Raw genomic sequence first — 13,342 nt, forward strand, 5'->3', positions numbered from 1 at the left:
CCCCCATTCCTTCGGGCTTCCGCTGCAGGTAGGAAAAGTTTGTTAAATTTTAAATTTTTATTATAGTTTGTTAAATTTAAAAATTTTATTATAGTTTGTTTATGTTAATTGTTTGTTAAAATAAAAGTTAAAACAAACAAACTAATAAAAATTAAAAAATATACTTTTCCATTTTTAATTTTAAATAATAAAACTATTTTGCTAGTTAATAATTTATTAATTATTATTATTTTAAATATGAATATGTTAAGTTAAAATATTCATATTTAAAATAATAATAATTAATAAATTATTAACTAGCAAAATAGTTTTTTATTTAATTTATTTTAAAATTTTAAATAGGTATATTTCAATTACTTATTGTATAATTTAGAAGTTTGTAAAAATTTAAATGTTGTTATTACTTTCATAATTATAATAATTTCACTTTCATTTTAAATAAATTATTAAATTTAATTTTATATATTTAACATTTATAATCTATTGTTTAATATTAAATATTAATAATTATTTTTTAATTTGTTGTAGAAATCATAATGGCAATGACTACTAGCTCTACTCCTCAAAGCTCTACTCCTCAACGGACTTTCAAAACTGACCCAAATTCACCTTTATGGAAATATGTCAAAATAATCGACCAAGTAAAAGGTGGTGGAACATTTAATTGGATATGCAACTTCTGTAGTGTGAAAAAAACTAGCTCCTACAGTTGTGTCAAACCCCATTTTTGTGTCATTCCCCAACAAGGAATCAAACCATGTCTAGGAAAGGATGGAAATGGGATGTCACCTCAAGAAATAGCAGGATATATTAGAGAGCAAGAGGAAGCAGATGCAAGAGTTGATCGTGCCTCAAACCATCCTTTGTTGACAAGAAGAGGAAGTAAATCAAAGAGGCCCCCTACTTCTCCATCTTATAGCGATTTTCCTGATATCGTGGTAGAGAGCCACCCATTCTTGGACCCAATTAGTGAAGAACCTGTTATTGTGAAGAGAAGCAGGGGACCATTAGAGAGAGCATTTAAGAATGATGCTAGAGAGATTGCAGATCAATCTGTTGGAAGATGTCTATATGCAAACGGTTTGTCATTTAATGTGGTACGATCACCATATTGGCAGGATATGTTGAGAAAGGTAAATGAAGCTCCACAAGGGTACACAAGGCCAGGTTATGAGAAGGTGTGTAGCACCTTACTAGCAAAGGAGGTAAAAAACATAGACAATGCATTGGCTCCCATTAGAAATTCATGGAAACAAACAGGGGTGTCCATCATTTCAAATGGATGGAAGGATACCAAAAATCGGCCATTAATTAATGTAATTGCAGTGTGCCCTAAAGGGGCAATGTTTCTGAAAGTTGTGGATTGTGAGGGACAGGTGAAGGATGCACAATTTATTGCTAACATCCTTATACAATGCATTCAGGATGTGGGACCTCAAAATGTTGTCCAAGTAATAACGAACAATGCAAAGAATTGTAGAGTTGCAGGTATGTTGATTGAGACACGGTTTGAACACATATTTTGGACACCTTGTGCTGTCCACTCTCTCAACCTCATGCTACAAAAGATAGGCAGGAAAATACATTGGATCAAACAAATTTATGTTGAGGCTGAAGAGATCCAAATGTTCATCACAAACCATAACATGTCACAAGCCATTTTCAAATCATTTTCATAGTTGGAGTTGCTAAAGATAATTGAAACACTTCAATTTTTAAAATCTACATTTCACTTTGGTAATCATTAATTTTATTTTTTTTTATCATGTCTTCTTTGTATTCTAATTTTTATTTTTAAATTTTGAATAGGTTGTCGAGACTCAATTTGCATCCAACACAATCGTCTTGAGGCGACTTGTGAAGGTGTGACAGCCACTTGCTAGCATGGTAATTAGTCAAAGTTGGTCCCTATGGAGGCAATCCAATACTGAAAGGGCAACAAATGTAAAGCACATGATCCTAGATGACACTTGGTGGGATCAAGTGGAATATCTTTTGAGTTTCACTGAGCCCATCGTGAGTATGATCCATTATACTAACATGGATCACTCATGTTTGGGAGAGGTATATGATGGCATTGACTCGATGATTGAGAAAATGAAAGCCATCATCAATGCAAAAGAGCAAGATCCCGAAGATTCAGAAGTTAGTGAAGGGTGTAGGACAGCACTTACTAAACTCTTCCCCGATTCTGAAATGGAGGATTTAATGACAAGTGAGTATGCTGATTTTGTAGCCTCCAATGGTCAAAGTGTTTCCACTCTCCGTGACAAGTATAAAAAGGATTCTCATGCTTGGTGGTACCTCAATGGCCATACATCACCAAACCTTCACACTCTTGCAATCAATGTTTTATTGCAAGTAAGTTTCTTAATTTTTATTGCTCTCTAAATTTATATTTTTTACTATTTTATAATTGTCGCCCTCTCACTTTGTGTCGATTATTCAATAGGTTGCTAGTTCCTCTTCATCTGAGCGAAATTGGAGCACATACTCCTTTATCCACTCAGTGAAACAATCGACTGGCGGCAAGTAAGGTGGAAGAGCTCATTTATGTGCATTCAAACTTGTGCCTTCTTACTCATAAACAAAATGAGTACAAGGATGGGAGCACAAAGTTTTGGGATGTAGATCCAGAGCAAACTGATTTGGATTTTTCAGCTGCCACACAATCTTAACTTTCTGGGGAGTCTGATAGCCAATTTGCTGCTAGTGCAAGTGGCAGTGAGGCTGCATGTGGTTCTAGTACTCTACCTACATCATCTAATGTCAATGATGAAGTTGATCTTGATCTTCCTAGTGACCCATGTGATGATATTGCTGATTATTAGTTGTGTTATTTTATTGTTGAACCAATGAACAATGAATTCGATATCTATCATAAGATTCAAAGTTTGACAAATGGATATTTCATATTAGATTAGACTTATAGTAAATTTGTAATTTTGTTATAGTTATATGAATCATATATGATAGTTCCAAGTTTTGTTTAGCATATGGATGATATGTGGGATTCTAAATTTAATTTTTGTTTCTACTTATTAGACTGCATATATATATATATTTATGATTTTTACTTTTTTTTGTACGGACGTGCCCATACGTACCCAGCCCCCCCCCCAAAAAAAAGAATTGCCGTACCAGCATACCGTACCCACATACCCGTACCCGTGCCCGTACCGGCAACTTAGCAAATCTGTTGTAAATTCCTTTACAAATCTGCAATGATTTCTTTCGACAAGTCTGATATATTATTGTCACTTACAGCTGTCTCAATTTTCCTTCACAAATCTGCTATAGACACTTTCTTATATCTGCTATAAATTCCCCCTTTAAATCTGCTATAACTATCCTCAAATCTGTATATATATATATTTATATATCTCCTGCCATACACTCAGAAATCTGTCAAAGCTGATTTCTGTGTCTTCTAAAATCTGCACCAATTCTTCATACTTTTCTTTTTAATAGATTTCTCATATAGAAGATCTTCTTTTATTCTGATATAGTGAATGATTATCTCTATGGAACATATACACAGTTGCTAATTACTATTTTATCAGCAAATACTCTCTCACACACTTCATATATTCTTTTCACATCACACAGCTGTATTTATGCCTTCAACATCTCTGTGTAATATAATTGTTCTTTAGACATTATACACAGAATTATTCTCCACTTTCTGATTTAATCTCAGTATTTTTCTCAATACTTTACTTTCAGAATTATATTTTTTTATTTTCAGTATTTTTCTCAATCGTGCACTTTTTGTCTGTCTTTTTCTATTTTTCGTCTTATTTGCTTGTCTTTTTCTGGTTTGCTGTAGGATATTTGTCTTTATTGATCTGTATCTTTGCCTTTGTTTAATTCTGTTTCTACTCCGATCGCTTAGTAATTCTCTTCAGTGCTTTACCACGTTGGTCCCTCTTTAATCTGAATCATATTTCAATATATTAAAAACATGTTAATAATTGATTCTCTTTATAATCATTGCTGTCACTCTAATATACCAGTATTAACTATTATTTCCATCGCTGCTCTTAAGATTGACATTTTTGATACTCTTATGAATAATTTCGATATAGTCTGAGCAGACATTTGGTTGTAAAGATATTTGCTGTGTAAGCTTTTTAGTTATACGGTATGGAATCTGTATATGAGCTCTGTATATGGGCTCTGTATAAGGACTCTGTATATGTATTCACTATATACTCACTGTATTTATGTATATCTGTGTCTTTATTAGTCCTCAGTCTGCTGTATCGTCCACAATCTATCTGCTCATAATGCTAGGTGTACCAATCTGCATGGTATATGTCCACAGTATGGTATATGCAAATTACTGTCATTCTGGGAATACACTACTTGAAACCTTTTATTGATATGTGCATATTGTATTTTTACTGGTACTGTATATACTACAGTCTTCTGTATGCTGTCATCTTTTTATATATTACTGTATGTACTGTGCATATATATACACACACTGTATATATGTATTATGTAGCCATTTGTTGAGACAATATATATATCAGTTTGTTGCTAAGTGGTTCATTGTCTTTGTAAACAGGTTGTTGCATTGATCACTGTATACCCTCATCTTGTATATGGAGTTCATCTTCAATACTGATCACTAATCTGATCATGGAGATGCCTTCAATTCTGATCATTAATGGTTTCATGTCTTCTTCATATAAATCACAGCTATCCAATCCATATAAATCACAGCTATCCCATTCCTTAATCATCACCTTTGACAGGACTAATTGTCTTCTTACATCTTTGACATCAAAGACATCTAATTCCTTTGACATCAATGACAACATTTCCATCAATTAGTTTGGGCTCAGGTTTGGGTTCGAGTATGCGAGTACAGCAATGAAAAAAGAGAGTTGAGTTTGTTTTGGGTACATTTATACAAAAAAATATATAAAAATAAAATATATACACATTTGCACCCTGAAAAACAGGAATTAAGTTTATGACACTGCATAACATGCAAACAATAACCAAAAAATACTACTTCAACATCAATTTTTGATGCAAGAGCATCCATGCGGATTGGTGATCAGCATCAACCATAAATATTGTTGGTTTGTTTTCTTCCAATTTGGGTTTGTTTTGGTTTTATTTGGTGTCTCTCCTTTCGGTTTCAAGCTCTTGGAAGGAAGCTGAAATGATTAACGGTTTCCAAGCATTGACCACTCTTTGGGGTTGAACAAAATAGAAGTCTTCTTTTCTATCTTCTCTGTTATATTTCAAGGAGGGGGGGTGGTGTTGTGTTGTAAACACACACACCCCATTGCAAATGGGGACCCCTCTTTCTTTTTGCTTGTTAGCTTAGTTATTTTTCTTAGCTTGGCTGTAGTTTTAGTCTCCTAGCTGTTGGGAGAAGGTTGCAATGTCTTGTCAATTCGGAAGAAAAGACTGATCAATCCAAAGGTTCATCATTGGAAAAGGTATTGATCAAGTCAGGAATGGGTAGGTCGAGTTAGGAAATCCAAGTCCAGGATAAGGAGTTAACACACAATCCACCATCCAACTTAGGAAAATTCCTTGCTTGGGATTAGGAATGTGCAATTGATCCAAGGAAATCAAGAGAATCCAAATTTTTAGGCATGGATATGGAATTAAGGAAAATTCCAAAGATTAGGACAAGGAGAAATCAACCAATTCTATGATGAAATTGTAATAATTTCCAAGAAAATTCACCAAGACCAAAAATCCATGAATGAGCAACCTTAAAGATGAGGAATAGAGTGCAAGATCATGAGGAAACTTCATTTGACAAAGCATGGAAGTCGACAAAAGAGGTAGAAAGATTGTCAAGGAATGAAAAAATTACAAAGTTGAGATATGGAATCATGCAAAAATTCCAAAGTTGAGATATGGAATCATGAAAAAATTCCAAAGTTGAGATATGGAATCTGCAAAATTCGAAAGTTAAGATGAGGATCATGAAAAAAAATTAAAGTTGGAAGGAGGGTTTTATCCATGAGATGAAAGTAAAATCTGGAAATGGCAAGTGAAATAAGGAAGAAGAATGAAATTGTGAGAGGAAAAATCATTCAAAATCTCAAGTTTGTGAAGGAGCAACACATGGAATTCCGCTGGGAAATCCATGCCCATCTTGGATTTCCACTGGAAAATCCATGCCAATTCCAAACTCTGCCCAAAAATCTATGACCAAGGTGGATTTCCACTGGAAAATCCACGTCCTAGGTGAAAATCCACCAAGAAAAAATCCATGAACAAGTGGAATTTCCACTTGGAAATCCTTGAACAAATGGAATCCCTGCTTTGAAATCCATGATCACGTTTGCACTCCGCCTAAAAATGTAAGCATAACTTCAATCTCCCCCAAGGATGAAGGGTGAGTTTTTGTTACAAACCGAGATAAAATAAGGTGCAATGAAAGCAGGACAACTTGGATAAGAAGACATAAAATCCTTCCAAAATGCAAACGCCAAGAGTGAAGAGATCGACTTGACATGAAGTAGAAACAATTTGAAATTTAAAATTTGAAAAAAAAAAGGTCCAAACTTGGCCGCCGACCTTTGCCAAGGATAAAATTACTAAATGGAGCGCCTATAAATGCAAGATCAAAACAATCATTTTCACATCAATAAAAAACAATTTAACAGCAGAGAAAGAGCAAATTACAGCAAAAGAGGGCAACTTTGTGCAAGGAAATCAGACTTGAAGCAAAGTCTTGAATGAGAAAGAGGGAGGTGCTTGATTTTAAAGAACCAAGATAGGAACGGGCTGACATTGAAAGTTGAAAGGGGGTGATTTTTGAAGGAAATACCAATTATTTACATGCAGATCTGAGTGAATTCCTTCACAACATAGGCATTTCCAGAATTCAAAACAAGAGAAAACATCATTACAACTTGAGCAACATTGTTTGGGATCAATTTCCAAAAATTCCAATTTAAAAGTGTTATTTCCAGATTGTTGGAAGTAAAATTAGAATGCATTTTTCTAGAAGATTTTGTGCAAAAGTGAAAATAAAGGTTTGAGAAAGGTTTGTGAAGCATTTTATTGCATTTTGGGATTGTGGATTAACAAAGATATTTTTGAAATTCCAAAATGTGTTTATTTGTTTCACAATAGTTTTTGAAGAATGCTTCTTTTTTAAGATAATATCTTTTAGTTCTTCAATTGAATTAGGAATCCAAATATATGAACTTTTATTATCTTATCACAAATTTCTTGCATTTCACTTAAGGAATTCCAGATTTGACATTGGGTTTCATTCACAATTGTGATTCAAGGTATTTCTCTTTTTAGGAATGATGCGTGGAAATGAATAAAAGATGGATAAGAAGGTGTTTTAGGTCAAGCACAAATGAAGAATGATGCAAGGGAGCTTTTCAAGCTTTGCCTTGTTAGAATCTGAAAAGATGAATAACCTAGGCTAACTAGTGCAAATGAATGAAAATAAAACTGTGAATGTAAATGATACAAGATCAAAATAACAACACAAAGTTAATCTCCAAGAAAGAAATGCAAATGCTACAAAAGCAAAATAGCATTAGGATAATGCAAGAGCAAACAACTACAGAATGCTATTACAATGCAATAGAATGGAATACAAAGACTGGCTAGGAGTGAGTATATATAGGAAATGAAAGAGGGGAGAGGTGACAAATACGACCAATGGGAAGAGACCACCACAATAGCCTAAAAAAGGCAAGTGTAACTCCCATGGAAAATGCCGACACCTTGCACCCACTCACACTAATACTCACTTAATTAATCCTAACCAAACTTAATTAAAAGTGTAGGAAAAACCTAGGAATAGGAAAATAAATAACCAACTAAGAAATAAAAACCTATACTAACATGCCTTAGATGAAGAAAGATGAAAAAATCAAGGACTCTCGAAAAGGATGGCAAAAGATGAAGATGGAAATGCTAAAGAAACGACAAGGAATACATTTTGAAGAAGACAAATTAAATTGAAGAAGAAACTTGCAAAGCGTGTAAGCTGAGGTGGTGCCTACTCATCTCCACCAATCAAATAATTCAAAGTCAACAATCTCGTTAAGCATGCTAAGAGTTAAATTACTTAAGCGAATGTGCAATCTTTGTAATAAAAGTGAGCTTGGAGATGCAAATCATGGCATTATACATCTTGCATTTAAATTGACCATAGCATTTATATTAATGTGTACGCCTATTCAAATCCATCTATGTACTTGCATTGTTCAATTTCTGCATTTAGTTGAACAATGCAAGCGTGTGGTAGCAAAGATTTCCTTCAAGTCAATAACCATAAAATTAATTTTGGGGGTTTAATCAAAGACAAGAAGCATAAAATTATTTTCCTTGTATCAAAAGAGCATTTCAGCCATTTACCCTAAGCAAAAACAACACATTTACATTTTATTCAACCTGAACATGACCCACCCCAAAAATCATTGTAATAACTGTCAATTGAAAGTACATATTGTCCAAATTCAAGTTAGTTTTTCATTTACAGGGAGTTTACACTTCTAATTTGTAGTGCAGTTTTACGACACCTCTATTCTGCCTTGTGTTATAATGAAAGGTATCATTTATGATGCTAACATTTTACAACACATGCAAGTGATCTAGCATCTCACATAACCACACTATTTCATTTAACGCTTGAGTTAGTCCAATGTACTCTACCTCTATTGTTGATTTTGAATCACTATTCCACTTCTTTGAAGATCATGAGATCGAAGAATTTCCCAGCATAAAAACATATCCCAAAGTAGACCTCATCTCATCAAGATCTCTTGCCTAATTTGAATCCATAATGCCATGAAGAATGTATTCACCTCCTCTCTTGAACTCGAGTCCAAAATACAAGTCCCTTTCACATATCTCAAGATACACTTTGCAACTTTCATGTGACAATTTTGTGGTGTCTACATGAACATGGCCATCAATCCAACAACAAAAGAAATATCAAAGCGAGTGAGAGTGGGATATAAGAATCTTTCCACAAGGTTTTGAAATTTTGTAGTATCCACGTCTTTTGTCCTTGTACCCTTTGTCAACTTAATGCCATGATCACATGGAATTTTGACAACTTTTGCATCCTCCATCTTGAATGTTGTAGACAACGGTTTCAAATACTTCAAATGAGTGACAGAAAAAAAAAAAAAAATTAATACCAACTTGAAAAGCCAAAAAGTGGTGAGGGAACCCCAAATCTATGATCTTGAATTGTGAAGCTAATTGCTTATTAATTTCAAAAAACATTAGACATTGTTCACTACCATAATCAGATCATCCATAAAGAGCAATAATTAGAATTTCACAAGCAACATTCTTAACTTGCAGCTGATTCGTCTGAATGTTGATTCTTCCTCTGCAAAGAAATGCAAGCAATCTTCCTTCCTTGAATAGAGATTCGTCAATGCTTGAACCTTGGGTAGAGGGACCACCAATGAAAAGCATAATTCTGGCAGCAGTGCTAGGCACACAAGCCCCAACCAGCCCCGTGGCCACATTGAGAGCAGTGCCAGTGCAACGTGCAGCTCTTGCATTCGTTTGCGCCGCCCACGGATCCTTCTGCAACTCTTCCAAAATCAAATTCAAAGTGAATTCACACTGTGAAGCTAGCAACAAGAATCGGGCAATGCTCTAAGCAGAGAGGTCATACTTGACGTTGATTACATCATCAGCAAACTTGCAGATAGCGTCAAGCATTCTATCAATCTGTTGCCACAAATTAGGATTGGGAGCAATACTAGACTTACTGTGCCAATAATGCCCGACCATGCGGCCCTCGACTGGATTGGCAATCGAACTAGTCTCAAGCTCTTCCAAGGCCTTAAAAGCGCTTTGAAACTTGGGTTCCATCGCCTCCACGAATTCATCCATAAACCCGATTCGGCTAACATCGATATACAATCCGAGCTCCTTGTGCTGATAAAGCCAATCCAAGTATCGATTCCACAAAGCTGCGGGCTCCGTCTCTAGCCCTTTCTTCTTCTTCAAAGAATTTGTATCGAGCACAGAAACCTCTCCAGCCATAGCAGCCCGAGTTCGAGTCACAAGCCGGCATCTTTCAATGCTGACAATGTCGAGCTTTGAAATCTTGGGCGAAATCCTGTGACTGGGAAGCAGGCAACTTTTTGCATAAGCTGTTGTATGCGTTTCCCCACAGAACTTCAGACGCAAAGGATTTTGGGCCATCATACTTGTTCTCGAGGCCTGGGGAGACTCGATCCCCCGATTGCCACTTGATTTGTTTAGACGCCTGACGGACAACATTGTGAAGGGCGGAGGTCAGCGAGTGTAATCGCTACATTATCCTCTGTAGTCGCCTTTCGATCTGGAAGAGATCCTAAATCTGCAATTGTTACTAATTGAATTTCCCTTGAGAGCACAGGATCTACCTTCAAGCGGTTAGGCTCTATAGAAGGAACCCGCTCTGATACCATATTGATTTTATGGTGGTGCTCATTAACCATAGGCAAACATCAGATCTATTGCCTTCCCAACCATAGATGATAAGCTCTTATCGTCACCCTAGAGCACGCTACATAAATTTCTCACCATCAATTGATCTACTTGTACATGAATTTGATCTGCCTGATTATGATCGAACTTGCTGTCTAATCTCTATTCCAAAGAGGGAAGACCACGTCCATATATATCCGTCGAAAGGAGATATCCAAGAGTCGGCTCTCATCAAGGAGGCACGACCTTCATGAAGCATTGCATGAATTCAAATGAGGGGTGGCGGACTTTAACCAAAAGTCCGCCCCTTTGAAACAAATCCGATAAGTCAAACTCGATAATGTATGTTTAATCATTAAACTTGATAATGCATATGTGACTTAATAAGGATATTAAAGAATTAATATAAGTTGATAGATTCATCAAATGTGTAAGGCCAATAGGCCATTCACACATTTGATCTTGTTGAGTCAGCCCGTAGGATTTCTACCGACGCTATATCATCAACAAATCAATCCTCTCATTCCACAAACAAGGCAACTACTTCAAGCCATTTAATGACTTCTTCATTTGGCATACCAAATACTCCCACATTCTCTCAAAGACCTTTGGGGTGGTTGTATGGATATCTTTTCCTTCAAATCACTACCAAAAATGAAGCTTAAGAATTTCTACTTAAGTGTCAAAGAGGCTCCTACTATGCTTCGGGATAACATATGATTTAATCAATATTATGCAAATCACAGCTACACAGAATTCTAATCAAAGGGCCTACTAATTTGCAGCAAAATCAGTGTCCCTAACCATGCTCTCCCACCCTTGAACTTCCCTAAAATGATGAATATCTTACAACTCCCCCGCCACAGATCATATATTCTATATGTGCTTATCATATATGTATGTCAATTTTGAATGAAACTTGCTTCCTTGGATATATTAAACTTAGAATGTTGCCATTACCCCTATGCAATTAATACATAGCACAATTATTAAAAATACACCAACCCTTAATTGAATTCAATAATAAATAGAGCATGTGATAAAAGCATGACAGACATTAATGTATGCCAAATTTCTAAAAATTTAATTTTTTTTAAATTCCAACCATTCTTGTGCTGTTCTACTCCTTTGTACATTCACTCAATCAAAGTTGTGCAAACATTTTATTCCTAGATCTATCTACAGCGAAAGGTAAAAAAGAGAAAAAAAAAATACTGTTACCTGTTCACCTGCAGCAACAAATTTTAATGCAACTTCCTCAAATGACATGATATAATTTGTCTGCAAGAGAAAATCATCCATTATGGTAGGTTTCATTACTAAATACTAATATTCAAAAATTGATGAGGCATCAGACTGAAACAAATATAAGCATATAAAAATTAAAACACTGCATCAACAGCCAACATCATCAAGAGAAAACATATAAGCTTATTTCACAAAGATTGCATACACCAAATCTAGCATACATGCCTATTTATGTTTGCCCCATGAAACAAATAAATTGAAACATTGTTAGACACCCTTAGGAATATCATCCACTTTCCTCTTCCTCTTCTCAGAGCAATATGCTTAAGTAGCAACAATCTTAATTCAAGCATATCAAATGAATTAAAATGTTAATTTTTTTTAAGTCTTTGGAGAAATGTCAATATTATGACCCAGGTTTCTGTCTGTTAGCCAGGCTCCACATGTTAAAATGGGTGTGAAAAAAGAAGATTAAAACCCAGAGGCTGGGTGTGAATCCCAAAAGAATTTTGAAAGATCATCTACCCATTGGATGAGGCTGCCTTCTCCTAGACTAAGATGTATTTCAGTGTCTAGAGTATTTACCAAGCAAAGCGATATTTTAAAGTTTCTTCAAAGATAGATAATAAATTCCAAAATAAGTTACAACTTTTCTATAGTGATTTTTTCCCATTCAAGTATATTCAAAGCAACACCAAACAGCAGCAGCACTAGAGTCATACACATCTAGTAAGTTCAAAATGAATCTATGAGACTAAGAAAGAGGCTGCAAGGTTCAGTAGTATAGCATGATCACAAACTTCATTGCATGAGAAATTGCTAAAGGTGACATGTTTCATCACCATCAGCAAGTTCCACCAAATTTATAATCATTCGTCTTTCAGAATACCTTTGGTCCTTAGACTCTACTCCTGTATTTTTTAAATTAAATTTAGCTTATTAAGATACCTGACGCACTCCATAATTAGGACAACGATTATGCAATTCCAGAAAATCGTAGAATGTCTAAGAATCTTGTTCTAGTTAGAATAAGTATTCATCACATCAAATACTTGCAGTTTTATTTATTGGCCAGAGAAATAATGCATGAATTATTGTAAAAATGCTTAGGATTAATCCTTCACAAGATTTGTGTTCATGATTAAATTCATCAAACGAAAAATTCAAAAACAGTTCATGAACTAATGCAATTCAAGGAAAAAATTATGATTAAGTTTGAATAATATATATCTTTATTTTTTACTATTTTTATTTTTTATAATATGAATATACAAGTTTCATTATTTCTATTATTTGAAAAATAAAAATTAAAGTCAACCTTAAAATAAAATATAATCAATAGACAATTAAAGTTAATAAATTATATAAGATTTAGAAAAAAGATCTAAAAGCCAAAAACCATAAATGCAATAGGAATTAAATATTCCCATTAATACACTCTATCTCGCTTGAATGAATACGGCCAAAATCAAATTGTCAAGGCCATCTACCTTGTTATAGAACTTTGCTAAGAAAGTATGCTGCAATCAATGAACATTTTCCAACCAAGAACATTCCTAAGATTGCAAACGGGAGTAAGAAAAAAAAGGCAATGATTGTAAGAGAGAATAAAAACCAAAAGTTTCAGTTTGATGGCACCCATGCC

At 34.7% G+C, this 13,342-nt stretch overlaps 1 protein-coding gene across 2 annotated transcripts in view; it reads right to left on the reverse strand.

The window, feature by feature from the left end:
• The window catches only part of LOC131032370 (vacuolar sorting protein 18), a 251,231-nt gene that overhangs the window by 158,147 nt on the left and 79,742 nt on the right, over positions 1-13,342 (reverse strand). For both annotated transcript variants that reach the window (XM_057963318.2, XM_057963319.2), the window contains exon 13: positions 11,671-11,730. In XM_057963318.2, the coding sequence (XP_057819301.1) occupies positions 11,671-11,730 (60 nt within the window). The remainder of the gene's footprint in view (positions 1-11,670; positions 11,731-13,342) is intronic.

Source organism: Cryptomeria japonica, chromosome 8 (assembly GCF_030272615.1).
Source record: "Cryptomeria japonica chromosome 8, Sugi_1.0, whole genome shotgun sequence".
NCBI lineage: Eukaryota > Viridiplantae > Streptophyta > Pinopsida > Cupressales > Cupressaceae > Cryptomeria > Cryptomeria japonica.